Source organism: Nothoprocta perdicaria, unplaced genomic scaffold (assembly GCF_003342845.1).
Source record: "Nothoprocta perdicaria isolate Ctin4 unplaced genomic scaffold, notPer1 scaffold_0, whole genome shotgun sequence".
Taxonomy (NCBI): Eukaryota; Metazoa; Chordata; class Aves; order Tinamiformes; family Tinamidae; genus Nothoprocta; species Nothoprocta perdicaria.
In genome coordinates this window covers 6,461,695-6,484,574 of record NW_020454092.1, presented here as the reverse complement: position 1 = coordinate 6,484,574, position 22,880 = coordinate 6,461,695, and the positions used below count along the sequence as shown (strand labels likewise).

Genomic DNA, 22,880 nt, shown 5'->3' with positions numbered 1-22,880 from the left:
GTTGCTTCGATGTACCAGTTTTTCGGTGGTTCGTCTTTTGTGGCAACCAGTTACAGTAGCAGGCACTGAGATTGGCAAAGCGAATATATATCAAATAAGAATGACAGGGGTTACAGAGTCTGACTGTAATATAGTGTCTCCATGGTCCCTGTGATCTCTGGTCACCCTCAGGRTTAGTGCATGTGCTTGAGCCAATGCAAGCACGGAGAAAGAGGATCTGAACGTGGAAGTGGATATTTAGCAAGRGACTGAATGGCAAGAAGTGGAAGAGCTTTGGAAGCTGGAGGCCAACACTGATGTTTCTGTAGGCAAAAACAGCATTGAGAACTCACACAGAGTTGAATCACCTCTGAAGAACATTACCAGAAAGACCTGTCAAAACTGACATAAAATCAGGAGACTGTAGGAGAAATCACAAGAATGATCAGGACCATACACACACTATTTCTGATGGTGGGTCAACRCAGTCTTCCATCCTGAACACCCTCAAACAGAGCTGGAAGATGACAAAGCCCAAGAACGGAGGGGTCTCCACAGTGATAGGACCTAGAATTTTCTCCATGGGGAGAAACAGCTGCCAAACATTTTACAAGACTTGGTTGTTGCTGGAAGCTGGTCTGTCTGCTTTGTAACAAAATACAAATAATGTCCTTTTAGGAAGCAGCAGACAAGACCAGAGGAAAGATGTCAGTAAGAAGAGATGCCTTCAGTAGCATAGCTCTGCCTCATCTTTTCAGTCTGCTGGACCCTTCCTCTACACAACGCACTTGGCGTGCCTCAGGAGCACACTGTCTCCATTTGCACCTTCTGAAGTCCTGCATAGTAGCACAAGGGGGATGGCACAAAGAGGCTGAGGGAGACGAGAGAACTGTGCTATGGAAGGAAGAGACCCTCCTTGATATTTCTGCCATCAATGCTGGGAGGCAGGGGAGGGGGAAGAAAATCCCGAACCCAACACTGTGTTTGCACGTGTTCTCCCAGGCTGGCAGCCTAGAAGTTCATAAACTCAGAAGCACCTTGTTCTGGAAAAAAACTGATTTGCAAACAGTTTCCAATGGCTTTCCCGAGTTAACTGTGCTGGTGGCAGTCCTTCAGCTCCAAGCTGGCGCGTGAATGAAGCTCTTTGAACAAGTTTTGCCCCTCTGCCCATCAAGCCAGGTAATGACATGCTTCGTATTGCACAGAACACAAACAATTGACAAGTTCATAATGTTGTTTAAATATTAAACAATCTAGACAGGCTTTTGAGTCTCAGGCCAATATGAAAAGGCTCAGACCATACCCATCTCTGAAATTGGGCTGCAGGATCATTTGCACAGTAAGACAGACAGTAAGACTTGTATACATTGCCATGCAACAGAAGAGACCCCGAACCACCAGCCCTAAGTGGAAAGTTTATTTCTAAGCGCAATATATGGAAAAAAAGAAAACAAACCAACAAACCCCACAGATATAGAAAACGTTGTAGCAAATCCCTGGTCAAGTAGGACTTCATGTCTGTCACTACCCTGCACCTCACAGCTGCTTAAAATGTCATGCAATGGAGGAGAGGGGACTCAGATGACACCCTCCCCTTTGGGTCAAGGAGGGTCTCTGAGCAGGAGAGGTCCCGTAGACCCTCGCTGAGTCATTCAGCCTATAACCATCAGAAGGGCAGCACCGCTCACCCCCGCGACGACCTGTGGTGCGCACGCATGAGACTTAGCACTTCAACAGGCTTTGCGAATGTGAATTCTCACAACACCCCTGTGAGGTAGGTACGTATTGTTATTCCCCCTTTGTGTGGTCAGGGGACTGAGCCAAACAGCCCAAGGCTACAGAGTTGGTGGCAGAGCTGGAGTGAGAGTATGCAGAGTCCTGTGTGCTCAGGTTACTAGATCATGCCACTCTTTGATGGCAAGTTGTGCTTCTGACCTTATAAACTTTTAGTATTTAGTCAAGTTAAAGGAATTTGACTTCTCCATATTAAATGAATACAAGACAGGGAGGGAAACAAATTATATCTYACAGCTATCCCTTCTGTTGTCTATGCCTCCTGCCTCCCCAAACCACCACAATTACCCATCTCTAGGAAGAAAGACATCTTCCAGGAGAGGGATGAAGGGTGAGAGGTGGTTGTGTTTGCTCGCCTTGATTGTRTTTCTCTGTATTGTGGAGCAGAAGCTGTTCTTCTAGAGACCCATTCATTGCAACACCTTCATTCTGGGGTAGTTGCTTTTAGAAATTATCGGAATTGCCTCTTCCCTCTCCCTTCTCCTGCCACTATCTCTTCCCATCCCTCAGCCAAAAGCACTCTTTGGTAGATAGTAAGGTTGGTCACATAAAGGTACAGTGGTCTCAGAAACCATGCTGCGTGCATGGATCCTCAGTAACTCAGCTTTCTTGGCTGGTGTTTCATCTCCCACTTTCTCTCCCAGAGAAGTACCTGTTCTGTTGCATTCGGATATTCAAAGGGACACTGTCAAGTAGTTGAGGTGAAAAATACGACCTGCCTTAAGATGCTAACCTCCATCTTCTACACTGCAAAATGGCTGATGATTTTGAACACAGAGCTTAAAGCTTGACATCTTCTGCAGTCACCTCACCCATGATGGCCTCACTGCCGGAGATGCCGGTGACTCGCATGCCCCAACGCCAGGAGAACTGGTGGAGTAACAGGGCAGTCAGGCACAGCCATTGTGCAGCGCTGGTCAGCACTTCTGCAAAACGGGTGACATTTGGCTAAAGTCCTTACATTAATTTGAGGAGGGCTGAGTTCAGGCTTGGTCACTGTGAGCTCACTGTTTTGGACCTGCTGAGCTGTYGCTCCTGGCTAATCTCTGTATTTTTGAGGTTTCTACTTGCATGTTTCCTTCGTGGCAGTTACCCTGGCCAGCTCGACCTCCCAGAGCCAGGACATACCCTGCATGGCACAAGGACAGCGAGCCTGAGGTCAGGAACAGGGCACCTCGCTTGACTCCCCGTCGCAGCGGAACGGTGGCGATGGTGAGAGGAATGGGGTGAGTGGAGAGAACGGCACATGCCCAAATGGAAAAGGACAAAATCTGTAGGGAAAGAAATTTTATTTTCAAGCTTGTAAGAGAATATTACAAACAATGGAGAGTAAAAAAAGCCCAAATCCTAAAAACTATTTAAAAAGTACTTGACAGTGTCCCTTTAATATCCACAAATGATTCAGCYATTGTGCATTGAAAGAGGATGTTCCTGAAGAGCAACCAGTACCTYTGTAGATAAATCCCAGTAAAGGAGGCTTATTAGGAGCATAAAACACTTGGTCAGCAACTGTGCTCCCTCTTCAGACTAACTCACTCTGGTGAATAATTGGTCGGAACAGACTCTGCAGTAAACTAACAAGTTGAAAATGGAGGGTTCAGCCTATGGGACTGAGTGAGACCCTGTTGCCAATTGAGCAGCAGAGATGCACACACGAAAAAAGATGCATATTCCTAATGTAGGAGTGTCTGAATCARCAAGGAGAAGCAACCCACCGAGGTGGGTCACCTTCTTGTGACTGTAGGGAAAAGGGACAGAAAACAATCTGGAAAATGATGCGTGTGAGTGGGAAGGTTTGAATGGTGGATTTGGGGGTTATGAAGGCATAAATCACGCCAGGACTTGTGCTTGAAACACCTGCAGAGCATTTGTACAAATTTGCCAGAAATGTCTATACGTCAAATAAAAGTCATAGAATGCCACCCCCACCCCTGCCCCTGTAACTCCACCCTCACAAACCCTTTGTCAAAAACATTATGAAAAATCAGAATTTTTGTTTTGGTGAAATCTGGTAGGCTTGGGCTTTGTTAGACTATCTTGCTGAGGTGATTCAATTCACTTCCTTTCTTTTCTTCTTTTTTTTTTTTTTTTTTTTTTTTTGGTAAATCAATACTGAAAAAATCCCCAGCCATTTCATTTCACTTCAGCTATCCTACAGTAAATCGAACAAGGTTCCAGAGTGACTCATGAAACAAAACGACTCATAGCCCTGCTTAACCGCAGACTGGGAAAAATAAAAATACCCAGAATATTTCATTTCCTTCATTGTTTCTCTCAATCTTACCCCTGTGTGTGTGTGCACGGGGCGTGTGTACACAGCATTACCTGTTCCAGGTAACAGAATYTGAAAGATGTGCTAAAGCATCTGCTCCTCTGCCTCCCCAGAACTCTGCCTACTCAGTTTTTAGTCTGTATTGCACTTTTTTTTTTGTGATTTGTGTTTTTGTTTTTTTTCATTTTTCTCTTAACTGGCTGGAAAACATGAACCTCTTTAGCATGAGTGTGCGGCTCTCCCTCCACCTGTTATTTTCCTCAGCTGACAAAGCGTCGCCTCTTACATATTGTGCATTTACCAAAAAAAAAAAAAAAAAAAGAAAAAGAAAAGAAGGAAGAAAAAGGGGGAAAAAAAACGAAAGAGAAAGAAAAAGGCACACCATGCTCCTCTGCTTTATGAGTTCTTGGTCTCCTCCACTCCGCGTTAAGGCCTCCTGAATTCCTAGGCTCAGACCGTCGTGACCCTCATGACGAGCTCTCTGTTACTACTAGACTGGCTCCTCTGTTCGTGAGGCCTCAGGTGGCTGAGTATATGCAGGATGGTGTAAGCACAGTGGTGGTCAGAGAGGGTGCCTGTGGCATGGCCGGCAGCCCGGGCCCCGCTGTCGGCTGGCGCGGAGTTAGTGGCTGTACCACCGGTGGAGGACGAGTGGGTGGTTTGGGAGGAAGGGCGCTGGTTTGTCCTGGTCCCTGTTTTTTGCTCCTCCATGTCCTTTGTTTTGTCATAGTTCAGCACTTTCCACTGCTGATTGACCGCCTGCCACCGCTTAAAAATCCGGTAAACCGAGGGCCCTTCGTGTATTATTAGACCTGGAGGGAAGGGGGAAAGAAGTAAACATAAAAACAGAAACAAAACTTTAGGAAGATTCATAAACCTACCCCAGCATCACTCCCTCTAGCTAGCCGGTTAGCTCGGCTGTCCCTTAACCACAGTTATTCAATGATAAATCATGTTTTTTAATTACCGACTGGCAGAGCACCAGCACTCCTGCTCTGCCGGGTCCCTTGTCCCCTGAATCAAATGCATTACAGCTTTATCTTGGCGATCAATAATCTTTGCAATCTTAAATGCAGCAGGGTGGGCTATGCTCTTAGAGCAAAACAGYGTCTCTTCAACAAAAGCCTGGGGTTTATCCATGACTGGAGTGRTTTTGCATGCGGCACAGGCATGATTCACCGAGCCGCGGTGTGCGTGTGGAGGGGGTGTCGTGGAGCTGACGTGCTGGTGACGTCTGCTGCACCGGCATCACCGTGTGCACAGACCAGTATCTCCACACACACACAGCAGCAAAGCAGACTTGCATATGGAGGCCGGAGATGGGAATCAAACCCAAAAAAAGAKCTATACCTGTATTTTTTTTTTTTCTCRTAGGCAAACATTTGCTCATCTGCAAATCRGGTGCAGTGATACCTTGTTGCTACCTTCCAAGGGCAGAAAAGACCACTCTTAAAACAGACGTAGACTTGCACAACACATGTGCTAACACCACGCACGCACACATTACATATCCCATTAGCAATCTGCATATGACAGAGCTGGCATCCAGAAGCGRTAACCGGCCATTAGGACTGCTGACTTCCAATGCTGTCTGCATTTCAAAGACACAGCAGCTCAGGCCCTTCCATCCATCAATTAGTTCATCTCCCAGTGGTTTCTGGCATGCTCTCCACCTTGGCAAGATGGTTGGAAGGGTCACATAATGTTGGAGGTTGTTTAGAAGATGACGTTAAATGAGCACTAACCACAGTTGTTATTCAAGCTACCTGGCTCTGACTAGATGCTTTGAATCCGTACTCACTGAAACTGGAGGAAACTGGAACATCTCAAGTAGACTGGCTCAGGTGACACAATGCAATACAGCTAACAAGCTTGGACAGAGTTATTTCATGTAAGGGTAGGGTTTATGCAGAATGAGAAGGTCTGAGTCGCCAAGTGAGGTCTTTCCTACCTATTAGGGAAGTAGCCTTGTGCCCCATATGACTGCAACCAAACCAACAAGCAGGATATACATTGCGCAAGATAGCATATGATTAATTTATTTTTTCTTAATAATGATGACTTTACTATTATTTGATCAGGATCAAGATTATCAGAAATGTTTCTCAAAGGAGCAGCTGTCCTGCCTATCAGTTGTAAGCATATAAATGTAAAAACAAACAGCAAAAGATGCTGAAGATCTAAGAGTCAAGTCCTGCCAAAACCAGGAGCTTTCCTTGACCACCAGTGCGGTGTGCGAGCAGAATGCCACCACTGAAGTGGTTCACTGCTATCCCTGATCAATCACATGCTGCAGTTTTACCCTCCATCCAGCTTTTCCAGGCTCCTCTGGTTTCTGACAGCAGCTAATTATTGGGGCAAACTTTTAATATATAAAAAATCAGAATATCTGAAGGTTATCCTACCACTAGGACTGAGCTCCCTGTGCTCACATATGGGATACAGCCATCTGTTTTTTCAGCCTTTACATCAGATTTTACAGAGTTTGAACTCTAGCTTCAATATAGATTGAGTTTCTAGCCTTTCTGGTTCTAAACATAACTAGAAGCAATGCTGGCTTGATCACAAATTAGCTTTAGGGGAACTCTCATATACATCTTAATGGGATGCTGAGCTTGCTTAATGGCTGTAGAAGTAATCGCATTAAATCCTTTAAATATTCAAATCTGGCTATTTTGGGACAGGGAATGGAGCTGGGCACAAACAGGAACTTAGAATATGAAACATATCCCATAGACCACTGAGATTGCACAGATGTAATCCTGTAGTGGTGCCAGTTTTTCATTACCAAACATGAGGATGTTGTAACGCAAAATCGTGGGTTTTTGCTTCCAACACTGAAACACAGCAGAAATTGTAACACTCCCTGATCAAAGGATGAACCATAAAAAGTAGGGCTGTTCCAGTAGGATGTGGAAGGAAACAGACCTTTGAAGCAGGTCTAAAGTGGATTGGTTCATGACAAGAGATATGAGGCACATAAATATATGTCTAATGTTCTATATTATATGAACTGTCTCATCTGTAATGAATGAAATTCCACTCTGATCAATTACATAGCCAGTGTTCCTCTGAAATCACTTTAAGCCATGGATAAAAGAGCCCAAATTAAGTATTTTCTCCTTGGCTATACAACATCCTCCATAGTCCCAAATCCATTCTCCCAAGTATTAAACACTGAGCCAGGAATGTAAATCTATTCTTAATTACCTTATCACAAATATTTAATGTGCAGTCTGATTCAAGAGGGTTGTTTATAAAATTCTTGTTTGTTTGCCTTCTAATTATAAATGTTTATGATCTTATGCAATTAACTGTGTGATGCTGATGGATGGGTTGCTGAGTCAACTGAGCACCTGTTTTCTTAGATAATTTTGGCTTCCAAATATTTATAAAAGTACAAAATAACTTGTTTTCTTCTATATTTGCTGGGCTCTAAATTACTTATCGATTTCCCGGTGTCAAGCTCAGGAAGCTGTAAAATTAAAAAGGGACCAAGCAGAGGGGTGGGCAGGGAGGCAGAAGTAACAGTGATTCATTTGCACCAGCGAATGGCAAGAGTAAGCACGAATCCATCAGCTTATATCAAGCTACAGGAAGTTTAATGCTCCTATCGAAACAAATTTTGTCTGCCTGAGCTAAATTATGATTGGAATTCCTAGGCTCAGCTTTGGGCATCCCCTTCCAGAAACAGCCCCTGTTAAGGATCATTCTTGTTAACTCAGGTGAATCTTTTCAATTAAAGACCAGACTTAAGTAGAAAATCCTTCAGGAATAACTGTATTCTGCAAGAAGCATCCAACTAGAAGCAACGATTGCAGAAGCCAAATGCAGTGTGTGGGGAAGATAGCTTGCTGGTGTGAACTCTCTCTTTTCAGAAATTTCTGTTTGAGAAWTTTTTATGGATAATAGTAGAGGCCTAATCCTTCTCCACTCCTCCCAAGTTCATCTTGGCCTCTTCTGCTTCACAAAATGTGCTCTTAGTAGATTCTCTGTACCAGCCATATCGCTGAGGAGGAAAACCTCTGTGAATTCTATGCAAATCTATTTTGGTTGAGGCCGTTGTTTCATCCACAAAATTCCTTGTTTCTGATATTCATGAGTTGAGGATCCTTTAGAACATGGATAGTGGAAGACCTGTTCCTATGTTCTTAGATTTTTTTTCTTTCCAGAGGGTTGTGTTATTAAGAGACATCCCAGATGGCTCTGGAATTGGAGCTGGCCTATATATGTGATGGGATCATTAGCCCTGCAGTAAAGTCTGCAAAAACAGTCTGAGCCTGATTGCACTGCCACATTAATGTGGCTGTACTGTTTCCTGGACAAGAGATAGCATCTCTAAGCTAAAGCTCAGAGTAGGGAGGAAAAGGGGGTAGGGAGCAGCTAACCCAGTGTTGTGCTCTGAATTAATATATGCTGATTATTGGATGCCTGTATGCACAGAAAACCATATTGATGTCTTTCCATGGAGATGACTCTCAGTATGTATTAAACTCAGACGACTTCTCTGCTCTTTCACATGAGGCTTATTATTTGTGAGTGCATGCAGAGGTTTAGCCYATTGGCAGCTCTGTAGAGCTCTGCAGAGTTGAGACCTGAGGGCCGATACAAGTCCAGAGTGGTGATATTATCCTGGATGGAGTTACTGCTTCCCAGACCCTAGCACTCCTGGAAACAGTTTAATGTCCATGTCCTGCTGTTGCCACAACTAATATGTTCTGCACACTTGATATACAGAGAGTTGGGAGCTGGAACATGATTAAGGGTGAGTATTAAGAATCAGAGAGGAAGCTAATATCACTGTAGGCTTTGCCTGAACCTCACAATACCTGCCCACCCCACACCATGATCCATGTGGGGAGTCTCCGTGACGGTGAGGAAAATGTTCTTGGTGATGAAGGAGGACATATGCAGGAAGGGGCCTTTGCTGGAAGAGATGAGATTAGYCAGGACAGAGGTAGGTTGTCACTCGCATGTCTGCACCAAGACTACTTGAGGGAGAGGCCTTCAGGTGTTGGCAAAACATGGGCAAAACTCAGAGGTAACAGGGAGACACGAGTGTGGGCATCAGTTTATATCCCACCATCCTGTGAGATTAACCTAAGCAGTTATGAGCCTTCAGTTTAAGGCACCTTTGGAGGAGCAGCAGCTTCCCAGAAATGACAAGTAGTTCAGCTTCTGCACACTGTCAGACCCTACCGGCGAGTGATCTTTCACCAGGACCTTCAGCCTCTGTTTAACCTCCTGTTCTGTTGTTCCAACACTTGTATTGCATTTTCCAGCTCTTGCTAGGTGCTCTGTCCTCCTCCTCATAAAGACTGTCCTGACATCAGAGCCAGCATCTCTCATTTCCCACCTTCAGCAGCTCTTTGTCCCTTCTGTTTCCTTCCAAACACAGTTTCACTTCAGCCAGATGGCTGCCAAGCTTCAGCCTTTTTCTGCTTCTTTCATGGCTGGGTTTCAAGGGCAGATTATGGCAACTGTGATCAAAGCTTAAAATTTGCATCCACAGGAGCAGTGTCTCAGTCCAAGGCAAACTAGTCCTGGGAGATAACACTTCTACTGATGGCCTTTCCCTTTAACGACATCCTGACTGAACACAAACCCTCCTCTCCCTTTTTGTGGATTCTGTCATCCTTTGTAGCAGTTTCCAATTTCCCCACCTTTGTTTCCAGTGTTCCTGCAGCTCATCCCTCATTTATCTATTTGCCTTAATCTCATCCTATATGATCAGTCCTCACCCTATTTTTACCTTAACCTAAGAAGAGAAAAGTGGTTGTACTGCTTCAGACAAAAGTCTGTTTATCAGTGTCCTGTCTACAGTAGTGGTTAAGAGCACAAGATGGGCATAAGAACAAAGCCAGCAGAATGTTTTCTTGATGGGCTCTACAAGCCATAAAGGACATCCCCAGTCACAGATGGGCCTCTTAGGCTCAGTTATAGTCCCTAACCATAGGCCTCTAGTGGGGTACAAAGATTATACTGACTTTTGCTCTGTGTTCTGTATTTGTTCAAGTTATGTTGCCCTCCATATCCTGAATTTTCATAATCCCTATGAGATTGCTCTGTTCCAAAGTGCGTTAGAAATAACCATGAATCTCTGTCTTATGCCAGCATTGCAAGTATCTCACTGGGCATGTGGGAGATGAGTCACTGAGCTCCCAGTGGACCCTTCTAAAATATACTACTTTTCAATGCAAAGTACTGCACTCCCTGTGCTTTGTCCATCATTAACAATGCAAGATAAACTTGGATGAGAGAGTCAGAGGGATCTTTTCAAGGAACCATGGACTTGGATAGGGGCACCTATCCCTCTACATTGAAGTGAGGCCAATTCCAGGCAAATTTGACAAACTCCTTAAACACCCTAACATGTTCTTTTTTTARTATTACACACCTGCCTCTTATTTAATATGGACCACATTTCTGTGTTTTGTTGAGCAGAATTTTATGTGAAAGCATCAAAACATTGTTCAAGACGTGAAGTACTAAACTGACTGCTTCCTCTTTAGTCACTAGAAGGGCTACCCTCATGAGTATGGTTATCTGCTAGTGCTGAACAGTTGGTCATTTAATGATTTCTTCTAATATCTTTCTATGAATCAGGGTTAAGCTGATTTGCTCTTCAGCCCCTTGATCCTCAGCTTCCACCTGCTTTAATGATAGGGATTATATTTAACGCTAGATATCCAGCTTGCATTTTTTTCCAGCTGCCTGGCACCTCCTGCATTAAGTTGCTCATGATAAAGTGCTCTTGGGTCAGAGACTGTTCCTTCAGCTTCCTCTACAAGTTCATTAGGATGTGCTGCCAAGGACACAGCTAACTCATCTAAATATTTTTGAGTCTGTTCTTTTCTAATTCTGCCCTGGGCTCCTTTCTCCTCATTAAAATTACTGTAGTTAAGTTTTGAAGCCTGAAACAAAGGCAACTTTTAAGGCTTTTTTTTTTTTTTTTTTTTTTTTTTTTTTTTTTATTTTTTTTTTTTTTTTTTTTTTTTTTTTTTTTTTTTTTTTGCATCAAGTATTATTTGAGTTCTTAGACTTGCCTTTTCTCCATTTACTTTACATGTATTTATGGACCTGTTTGTTGTTGCCCTTTTTTATCTCTGGATGGTCAATCAGGGGCTCTGCTCCCCCATCGCTATGTGATTCCTAGGTGCTTGTCCTTAGCTGCGTGCCCTTTTTTTCCTTTTACTTGACTTCAGCTTCTGATTTGGGGTCCTCAAAGGGCTCTTCATGCAGCCTCGGTGCTGTCTTCCCACGCTTCTGAGCTTTCCCCTGCACAAGCACAGTTTGCTGTTGTGCCTTTAATATCACCCCTTTTGGCAACTGCGGGCTATAGGAGGCTCTTTTATCCTTCAGATTCTCTTCCCAAGAGACACTCCCTGCTCTGGTCCCCTGAGGCTGCCCGCTTTTCTGGGGTCCATTATCCTCACATCACACTTTTCTGCAGCTCAGGGATGCTTTCTTTGCACAATCACTTTTATGAGAACTACCGGTAAATTCAGATTTGCAGGCAGTTCTTTCAGCCAAAATCAAATATGAAATATCAACTCCTTCATAATTGGCTCCTCTGCCTTCTAGATTATATATTTTCTTTTCCCCAGCATGTTTCAAGATCCTAGTGAATGGTTTATCCTGCATGCAGGAATTGTTCAGGTAACTGAYGATCTGGGACTCCAGATCTGGGACTCCTGATCTGGGACTCCAGATCAGCAAAACTACTCTGGTAGTTTTGCCAGACACTAGGCCAGTGAGCAGAAAACCTGTAGTCAACAAGACCTATAGCAAAGGTCTGCTCTAGTTAATGCTGGAACTGTGCAAGGAGGATGTGCAGACTGCAAAATGTCCAACATCAAAATGTAAATAGTATAAACTGCAAACATGAATTCATAGTGATTTGAGCTTGAGTKAATGCTTAGCACATGGAAAAAAAAGTAATTAACTGATCATAATCATGCATTTTGCTATCAATCATTCTTCATGCACATATTTTCTTTCTAAGAGGAACTGACTAAGTATGCACAGGGCTAAGCTGTGTCTTGGCCTGGCTGAACTGGGGTGGTTGTGTGGTTGGACCCTGCCGGCTGCTGTTGATCACTGCATGATGGGGCCCTCAAGGAGACCAAGAATTTAAGGAAGTCAAACCCCTCCTTTTCCTCATTGCGTTTTCCGTATATTTACTGTAGTGGGGCTCCACTGCTACCCAGCTTTCACACTGATGTGTTTCTCATGTAGTGAGACCTCTGTGGTCAGAAGCATTGGCTGGGCACAGCTCTCACCCACATATGCATGAAAAATTTCTTGCAGCTGTCTTGATGAGATATTTTCTGGAAGTATAGATTTTTCCTGAAATAATTTCCTTTCTTTAGGATCATTCATAGCCTGCCAAGGCTGGACTCCAAGCCTTCATTTTCTGATTATGTTTATTGTGGCTTGGCCTCTTAATGCAGGCTGGGGTTCAGGGACGACTGTGCCTCAAAACATCCTCAGCACCAGGTGTGCACTGAGATCCCCCACGAAGGCAAGAAGAGCCCTTCTCTTTCCCTGCCTCCTCTGCTCCATCTGGCAGAGCTGCAGGAGCAGCAGGTCCCATCTGAGAGATTGCCTAGACTACCCCTCAAGCTCTGTGCAACCATTAACACCCACACTCAGGCTCAGCAAGAGCYGTGCTCAATGACAGAGGCCTCCAGCACGTGAGGACCGCCAAGGGTCACCACAGCTGCTGTTCCACCAGGCAGGCGATCACTACTGCCCTCGCCCTGGTCATTGCTGGGATGGGGTGTGAAGGGGCTGTGGAAAGAAGGTGGCTCTTTCATGAAATCCTCCTGAGGCACCAGCACTGTGATTTTGCAGAATCCTGCTGTGTTATGGCAAGAGACCATTTCCAAGCCATGACCCTGCAACGTGTCATGCATTTATACAGTGTCTTTCTGGTGCAAGTCTGCTGAAGTGATTCTGTGCCCATGGGATGCTACAGGTTGCCCTCTGTGGCAGCAGCAATCCATCCCCCACATACACAGTATTTGTAGCTGGGGAAGGAGGAACATTTTATCCAGGGGGATCTACTGAGCAGACAGAGAGGGACTGGCTGCCAGGGGGCTTGCACAGTACGTGGGAGCTGAMGGCAATGGGATGTAGGAGCAACGGGAGAGTTTTGTAGCTGTCAGGTAGATGCCTCTGCACTCCTCTACACATGAGTTGGGCTTTACTGATTAGACCCAAAATGAGGAAAAAGTAGCAAAATTAAGGAGCTGATAGGATGTGTCCAAGAGACAAGAAATTTCTTCTCATTCATCTCTCACACAGGGTTTGTTCGAAATGGGAAAACAGCATCAGTGTCTGCAGGATGCCATCTGTGCCAGCGCTGCAGCACTGACCCCAGTAGCTGCACACAGCAAAGCACCACCTTAGAAATGACACAGTATTTTCTAACCRCATGAGCTACCAACTACCACAACTTTCTCCTTTCCTGCCCAGACTCATGCTTTTACTCCCTGCCTCAAATCTGGGACAAAGTGGAAAAAAAAAAGAGCTAAAAAAAGATAAAATAAAACCAGGAGGAAGGCCTTGTTCAGGAAATAGATAAACAATAAACAAAAGCACTCCAATAAACCAATCTGGCTGTGAACAGCTACAACAAAATGGATGTTGTGCCCTTAAGGGCTCTCATACTCCTCTAGTATTTAATTCATAGCACATGATAAAGTAGAGGATTAAAGGGCAGTGCCTAACTATGCAGGCAGCAATAAATGAGACTCTTCTCGTATAAAGCAAATAAAAAAAGACAAGAGCGCCGGCAGTGGAACAGCCTTGCTTCTGAATTGTACATCTCCAGCAGTCTTCTTCACTACCTATTACTGTGTCTTCCCATTACTGTGTCAATATAGGAGGGATGGGAATTAGAGGGTTTTTCTATATATCCCCATATTTTCTTAAAGTTTCTCCTCTTTGCTGTGTAACTACGATTTTCTCCCCAGTTTTAAAATGGAGAAGACAACCACATCCCACACCTTGAAAGGGCTTTGTGCATGAGAGATGAAAGAATCAGTTGTGGGCATGTTAGGTACTCGTATGGTTTAAAAGAAGTGAGCAGAAAATCATTACAGACTTAACTAAACTGGCCAAATGCGTCCCCTGATCTCCCTGTGGTTTTATGGGTCGTTTCTGCCCCTAAGTTTCCAGATCTTCCTGACAGAAGTTAAAGGAGATGGTAGCCCTTGGTGGCGAGGAGAAAAAGGATAAAGCTTCCCCTTCCCTGTGCTTACACCATGGCAGCCAGTCCTCCAGACCCAGCTCCTGAACCTTCCCTATCCCATTACTGATGGCACTTTGTCCGAAGCGCTGCCTTTGCAGACAGGCAATGTCCTCTGGGGACATCTATTTAAGGACAAAGCTGGGCAACAGCAATGTTTTGTGTGGGGCTTTGAAATCCAACTTCACACCTGCTTGGAGTGAAACTTGGAAAAAAATGGTGTTGTGCCGCAAAACAGAGGTATGCATACGTGTTTCCAGACAGATCAGAATGTTTCATTTTGACTTGATTTTTTTCATGTTGTATTCTAATTATGATGCTGAATTTAAAATACTCAGCATGAAAAGTCATTTCTAAATGCCAAATCAGAATGATTTGTTCAATAGTGATCAAAATATGACATTTAGCTATTGAAGGTTGACTGCCTCCTTCTCTGGTTTTATTAGGAAATGAAATTCTGGAGGGGAAAAAAAAAAGTGGATCTAGTCTCACAGTATTTCATTTTCCAAGGAGCTGCAGGCTGGCTTAGAATGCTCCCTCCAGGCTGCTCTGACTAGACAAGCACTAGTCAGAGCACTAGTGCTTGTCCCACTAACATCCACCCATGAGGACTGGTTGGGAAGGACAGAAAGGTCAGTACAGACTACCCTAAACCGGCCATCCACAGAGTAATGTAGGACACACACTAAACTAATGTACCTGGGAGCACCTCAGAAGTCACAGGTGGGAATGTGCATTGTGATTTCTGCTGCCCCTTCGCTCGAGTGCGATGTGATCCTTCCCCTCCGCCTGGTGTGGTGGTAGCCCAAGAACACGAGGCAGAAGGGACTCATGGCGCTCTTTGGCCAGGACCTTCAGATGGATGAATGTGGTCCTGGGACACACCACAGAGCCCCCTTGCCTCTCAGTCTTCCCATGGCCTTCGTGTTTCACCTGGAGTGCCTGCTCCAACCCCACTCAGTGAGTTAATTCAATACTTCCCTGCTGGCATGAGGAAAGTGCTTGCAAGCACAGCCTGCCCTCAGCCAGGGAGGGGGGACTGCTGTTTCATGGGCAGATAAAATGCTATGGCCCTGCCTTACATTAAACTAGCAGCAAATGGCCCAGGGCAGATGGTTTGTTGACCGCCTTTCACCACAGTGTGGCAGCTGGCCCTTCAAAACGTCCTTGCCACCATCCTCCTGCCATTTGTATCATCTCTTTCAGCTCTTCTCCCCAGAGCATGGTGCAGTATCTGTGCTGCTGCTTTGTCCTCCACTGCTGCAACAAAAATGTTAATTCCAGCCCCCAGATTTCAGTAAGATTATGAGGAGTCGTTCCTTTCGGGTCAGCAGCACTATTCAAAACAAAGAAAAGAAATAGGAGCCACGATAATGAAGGCCAGAGTTACTGTTTCTTTTTGGTATTGTTGTTAGTTMTTGTGTCCGTGAGTATTTATATCCTGTAGGTGATCCATCACTAGGCAGGATCGCTGGAACGGCAACACTTTCATCTTCCTGTTCTGGGAATACACGTTGTTTTCACTGGAGCTGACAATTTTTTGAGGTTACAATGTCCAGTTAAGAGAATGCTGATTCAGACTGAAAGCGGTAGGCAAGAACTCATGCATTTATGGGGTCAATAAATGCTGAATTGAGGAGAATGAAGGCAGTGAAAGAAACTGCAGCAAAGGGAGCACTGGGCCAGTCCAGCAGATCTGAGGAAGAACTGAACTTTGCAGGTCAGTGATGTGGCCACRGCTGAGCGGAGTGAAGTATCCCACTGGCATAGTTAATGGCCAGGCCCTTGTTTCTGGAGGCTTCTCTACATGCAACAGACTGCTCCATGCTGGCCCTGCCTGAGAGTTGCTGCTGTGGGCTTGTTGCTGGCTAGAAGTCTCTGCATTTCGTCTTCCATGAAGATAAAGTGCTGGCTGGGCTAATGGATACAGGAACCATGGCTTTATTTCTTTGTTTTATTATATTTTATAATAAATAGCTTCATCAAACACTACCTGGCCATACTTTCCAAGCAAGGAAGGACTTTTGCACAGTTTCATCCTTGATTACAGAGTTGTCTCCTCTTGGTACAACCACGGTSGTGTGCCACAGAGCACAGGCTCTCAATTCCAGGAGTAGCATGAGTGCTGGGAAGGCAGCTGGGGAAGCACAGCCTGCCACAGAGCTGAAGGACATTTTCTGTCCTTACTGAACAGCACAATATCATCTAGGTAGYGGTGCAGGAGGTCCCACCAGCCGCCTAGGAGGGAATCTCTTGGTACAGAAGCTATGGCAGGAAGGTGTGAGTTACTGCCTCTGCCCATGTATTGAAACACAGTCCAGAGACGTCAGGCACTTCCAGCACAGGGTTTAGTAACATGGTAGCATAATTCTGGTTATGCCTCACCTTGCTTTAAAGCACAAGATTTAGGCAGTTCACAAGCCGGAAGGATTTTTTCCCTCCTCAGAAAATGTTAATTATGCTGCCCTCATTAATTGCTAAACACATTGATCCACTGGAGCAGAGAGCACCATATGGTTTTTCATGACAAAATACRTCTTTGGAGCCCTGCTGCAAAAGTGGAAGCTATGAAGATAGATATGGCAAAGGACCATGAAGTGAAGGGACACATAGACAACCAGGTGTTACTCTGGCTGTGCTGGAATCTAAGGCCCTAACTCTGAAAAAAAAAAAAAAGGAAAGCGTTCAGATTTGGGCCCAAACAGCGTGGCTTTTTGCTCAGCACCTTCTACAAAGTGCAGCCACAACTGCATTGGAGTTCAATACTCACATTGTGCCCCTGCAGAAATATCCATCGGTGAAAAGAGCACACATGCACGCACTCTGGCTGGCCCCTCTCCTCTCTTACTGAATAATCAATGCAGCATTAGATAAAAATAGTCCCCATCTTTCAGGGAGTAGAGAGGGGCTGCATGGCTTGGCTTTGTTGAGCATCCGGCATTCCTGCCAAGCCGTCAGTCAGCAGATCAGCCCTTCTTGTGCTTCCCTTCGTGTGCTGCTGGCCCAGGGGCAGAGCCCAGAGTGACTGGTTCCTAGGAGCAGTTTCTGCCCCATGGGGTTGGCAGCCCCATAGCTTGCCCGGTCCCCACTGCTCCTGTTTCCACACACCCCTTGCAGCTGATTTGCCAGACATATGTTGGACATACATTGTGGATGCAATCCAAGATTTACAGTGCAAAAAAGGGCATTGTCTGCCTGCTCTGCTGGTAGCACCTGGATCTCGTCACTCCAGTTAGCTCCAGGTAGCCATGGAAAACTGTAGGAACCTTGAACTCCAAGGAATGAGGCAAGAAGAGACTGTAAGACAAGCTAATGAGGAAGAGGTAATAGACTCTAATGCAGGCGGGGAAACTTCAGTCCATGTTTCCCACACTGGCCTGCTGATCCCTGTCCTAACTCTCCAGCCCTGCAAGACCCTGTGAGTTGCTTTATTTTCCCAGGGAAAATAAYTAGGACATGGGGTTTCTCAGAGCACGATGCTCAGAGGCAGGCACCTCCCTTTTCCCCTCTGCTTTCCACAGGAAAAGCAGAGTGTTCAGACACAAAGAGTGGTTTTAAAGGCAGGAGAAATAAATTTTAAAAAAGCAAGGAAATATCAGTTATGGGGTTGTGTGCAGGAAAGCACAGTATTGCCAAACAACTACTCCATGATGAGATGCTGCACAACAGCCTGTATAGTGGCCAGGAGATGCTAACAGAAGAACATCCCCTCTTATTTGCACTGACACACACAGGGCAGGGCTGTCCAGCCTCACCATCATGCAACTGTCTTTCTCTCTCCTGGCTGTTGGCTCCATTTTGGCTGCTTTCTGAAAGAAGCCTCTCTGACTGCAGGGACACCTTGGTTATGTCCAGTTTCAGACAGACACACTGGGATTGGTTCATAGCACACACGACTGCCATCATGCTTCCAGACCCTTCTGCTTCTGTTTGCAGGCACACTGGTCAAGAAGTGTGTCAACAGCGTGGCAAACAGTGCATTAAGATGAAGGACATGGAAGATTGCACATATTCTGTATATTCTCATGGGTCTCTTCTAAGTATGCTGAAGCCATTCCTAATTGTTGTTTGGGATGGTYTCAATCTTCTCCTCCAAAGACATTCACTTAACTTCTCTGCCTTGTGCTCTGCATTTTGAGTGTCATCAAGTCAACATGTGTTTGGTGCCTCGCCACAGATTATTCTCTACTACTGTAGCAATTTTTCCTACATTCTACCACAGGAAACAGTAAGACCTTAGACACAACATCCATTCCACAACATCCTCTGGAAAATCAGATCATCCATACAGATGAAGACCAAGATCTTGAAGACACTTAACTTTCTTTTTTTCACTTTATTTTGTTGGGATTTTGGCTSTTAAATCATTTGGATGCATAAGGCCCAAGTGACCTGGCCAGAAAACGCTCTGAGGCTACCTCAGTCTGGCATCTCCCCGAAGAAGTAAAGTCCATTTATAATGCAACCACATTAGTTTTGGCAGGAAGCTTGAATTGTGACCATTTCAAGGAAGCTCCATTAATTACTGTTCCCATTGCACTATGAAAGATCAAATGCTGTGGATCAGTTTTAATTGGCTATTGATTTCTTATGTTATTACCTACAGTAGTGCTGAGATGCCGTCAGACGTACTGGATGCTTTTGATTATTCTTGCTGGCAGCTGGGATTAAAACCAGTGGGCACACACTTCCTGATCTGTAATGKATTGCCATGGTGTGCCAACAAAAATCGTTGGCAGGATGAATTGTCCTGCTTTGCTTGTCTCTTGTGCTATTGAGCTGCAGTGCAGTTACTGTTGTGAAGGCAAATACCTCAGGGAGCGGCTGCCAAGGAAAGCTTCAAAGAACACGAGGATTTAGTGCTTACAAAAGTGAGCAACTGACAGCACCAAGGCAGGGGTGAGTCAGAGTACGAGGAGTGGATGGGCACGGGCAAATCAACAGCTACCACCACGCAGTGATGCAAGGAAAGGCAGATCAGGTTGTTGCTTGCATGGCTGGGGATAACCCCCCCAGCATGCCAATCAGATGGATGCCCATGTGTGAGCACACGCTGGACTGCCCACACAAACCACAACAGCTACAGCCCTGCATGCAGAGCCTGCTAATTGCCCTCCTGAGATGCAGTTCCCCCTCGGAGTATATCTGGCGCTTTCCTTAGCTTACACTGTGACATGCTCTCATTAGCTGGCAGAGTTCCTCCTTGTTCAACAGGAGATTGTTTCCTATCCTCCTGACCCCAAATGACACTTTAATCTACAAACACTGACTTTCCCTAATTGCACCTTGACGGAGAAAGAGGCAAACCCCTCCTTCCCCCTCCAAGGACTGCTATTTAATTAACAGGCAGGTATCTCTCAGGATTTGCAGCCCAGCTTTAAGCTGCCAGTCTCTCTACTCAGTACCTCAGGTCTGTGATGACTCACTCCACTTACTCTTACATATTGATACCTGTATTTTTGCTAATCCCCCTCTAGGCCAGCTCCCTGGATTTACTTCTCAGGGTCCCATGGGGAAAGCGTTTATTCCAATGAACTGTCCACATCTCCCTTTTCATTCACTTCCTGGTTACTGAGCTCAAATATTTATGTTGTAGATACCTTCATAGCAGAGCAATACCTATGCTGGCTCTGTCACCAGAATCTAGTTTAAGCCAGCTCAAATATCTGCAGTATAGACATGCCTATGGATAGCACACATGAAAGAGAGAAATAAGAGTCAAATACTGAACTGTCTGGATATCAGAAAGGTCACTCTTCCTTCCCAAACCAGGATCCAGTCTCACCGATCCATTCCTGACAGATKTTTTTCCCACTAGTTCTTAAAAGTCCACTATAGGAGACTTCCACAATTCCTAAGCAATCCTTTCCAGGGCTTCCTGCCTTCCTGTTATACATGTGAGAGCAATGGGGAGACGAGTGTTGAAAAACCAGCTTGCATATCTCGTTCAGAGGTGTATGGCTTCTGACATTGGAGGGTGTCAGAAGCAGATGGTGAGCAGATTCATTTCAATTTGATTTGGTTTTGTTTCGGTAGTGGGTGAAGGGGTAGCAAATGGTTACCTCTTATAGCTGTCTTTGCTAAGCACGTTGGGATCTACAGAAATCCCAARAAAACTAGTTTGTTACTGAATGTTATAGTTTGAGACTCAACTGTAAGACCTCAGAATTTTAATGCATGGATCRATACTCTCTGAGTCAACAACCCTGTTTTGAGAGCTTGTTTTGGAGAAGATATCAGACTTTCTCAGATCACATGCAGCTCAAGCAAAGATCAGGAGTGACAAATGGTCCGCGCAAATCCCACATCTTCATATGCCCCTGAGGGAACTGTATGTGCAAGTGAGCACTTGTGCTACCTCCTTTGGCTCCACATTGGAAAGAGCAGTGTTGCCATGGCATTACCTAAATTGTGGCAAATTGCTACCTAAATCCTTTGATGAGTGGCAGGGACTTGGCAGAGAGGGGATCACACAGAGCAACTGAGGGACTGCACTTCCCTTTTGGCAGCATCTCTGGTGTCTTCTCCAGCTTTGAAACTCTAAGGTGTCAGACTGTGCCTGGCTGAGCACCTCTAGTGACGGGGTATGCAAACCTGCCTCATGGACAAATGTCACTAGCTCTTCAATGAGAAATCCAGGAACAACCAAAGCTGGAGCTAGCAGGGACTGCAAAGGAGCTGTACCTTCGCACACTTGCATTTTAGTAAATACGTCGCTTTTCAAACATCTATCCCTCTGTCAGGGAAAACAAAGTGCAGGGGGGAGAAACAACTGGAATTCACATAATTAATGTAGGACCTACAGCATAATATTCTGCATAAGGCTGGCAAGCTTGTTATCAAATAAGGGACCAGTGCATGTTACATTAGCTGACAACAAGAAGTACAGCAGAACTGAATGTATTTACTGCTCTTTCCCCATCACTGAGCACTGCTTCATTCCTAAATCTTTCCCATCCACCCACTGGCTGGAAAACAAAAGGGGAAAAAGGGGCTGGAGAGTGCAGAAGAAACCAAAATGCACAGACTGTGCCCTGGTATTTCAAGAGCTGTTGTCACTGCAATTATCCACGAGAGGTTTTATCCTGAAGTTGCAGAAGTGGAACTAAAGCCCGGGGAGGGATAACAACAGGCTTTGGGTCATGCTAACAGTTGGGAGCAGAACTCTGAATCTCCAGAGCCGGCTTTGCCTGACTGTGATCAAAGACATTGCAGGAGGCTGCAAGGTTTGGGAGAAGTATAAACAGAGGGARAATAACTGTTCCATAGTGAGGAATTCACTGTGAGTCTTCTCTGGAGCTGGCATTGCTGCATCCACTGCAGTCAAGGAAACCTATAATTAATAAGGAATTAAACCCAGTTATTGAGTTCCCTTGGATCCACCCCATCTGCTGACCTGACCTGATCTCTCTGCAGGACAAATCAGCCTTTTGACCCTCTGAAATCAGCAGGGCTGTGGAGATGTCACTCAGAAGAAAGACCTGCCTGTATCAAAAGCCAGGGAGTCGCATTTCTCCATGAGGATGTAATTTGTCACTCTGTTCAACCTGTGCAGAAGAGGAAGAGGAGGAGGAGACAGGTAGGAGAGCGAACAACCCATCTCAGCCTAGCACTGCTTAGAGCTGCCCTTCCTCTCCACTGCAGAGGAGTGAGCAAAAGCAACCAATATGTATTGTGGCTGCCTTGCAGAGGGCTATTGATACAAGGAGGTTTTGCATGGRGAAGGGGCAGAGGGCTGGCTTCATGCATATACTGATGTTTCTAGTGAAATGTATACAATGGCTCTGGTAGTCCCCCCAAAAAATCACCTTTCCTGGCTGTACCTGCATAGGCTCTCTGGSGTTACAAGCAAACGTACTGCACATGACAAGTGGAGCCATCTCTGGTGGACACTGCTCTGAGCTGTTGAGCAAGTGAAGTTATGTATGGACATGCCAACTCATTTTATCTGGATCCCTTCTAACTTCCTTTTGAGTATACGGCCCCCTGGGACTTCCCAGCTGTGCGAGGAAATCTGTAAGAGAAATGGCTGCCTTAAGCCATGACTGAGGCATATCTGACAAGGGGATGGCCACTTGCTCTTTGGTTGTTCCCAGTTTAGGGCACTAAGCTTAAGGATGGGGATGCATCAGTAGGATTCAGAAGAGATTTCTTGCCTCCAGAGCAGTTTGAGAGGATAAACAGATGTCAGATTAAAAAAAGAAAAAGAAAAAAAAAAAAAACAACCTCAAATCCAAATGTGTCTGCCAGGTTCCCCTTCAGTTCATGGCTGGCATGCTTTGTTCTCCACCAATGGTATGGGAGGATTTAGCTCTATTGACAGATGAGCTCATCAGTTCCCCTCAGCTCTTGAAGATTTATCAAAGCCAGCTAATCGTGTTACAGACATCCGCCCTGGCCAAGGCACCCCGCTGCCATCATCAGCCAACAAGGTGGCACACACATGCACAGTGCACCAACACAGGCTTCATTTGGTTTTCAGTTCCAATCCCACTGACAAGAGGATGTCAACACTGGCTATATTTACCAATACAGATGATGCTCTCTCACCTGCCTTTGACACTCCTCATTCCCGGAGAC

The 22,880-nt window shown here is 45.2% G+C and overlaps 1 protein-coding gene across 1 annotated transcript in view; it reads right to left on the bottom strand.

Annotated features, from left to right (window-relative positions):
• Positions 1 to 4,446: 4,446 nt before the first annotated feature.
• Positions 4,447 to 22,880, bottom strand: part of MARCH4 (membrane associated ring-CH-type finger 4) — a 32,594-nt gene continuing 14,160 nt past the window's right edge. The window contains exon 4 of the mRNA XM_026042126.1: positions 4,447 to 4,857. Within this exon, the coding sequence (XP_025897911.1) occupies positions 4,496 to 4,857 (362 nt within the window). The 3' untranslated portion in view covers positions 4,447 to 4,495. The remainder of the gene's footprint in view (positions 4,858 to 22,880) is intronic.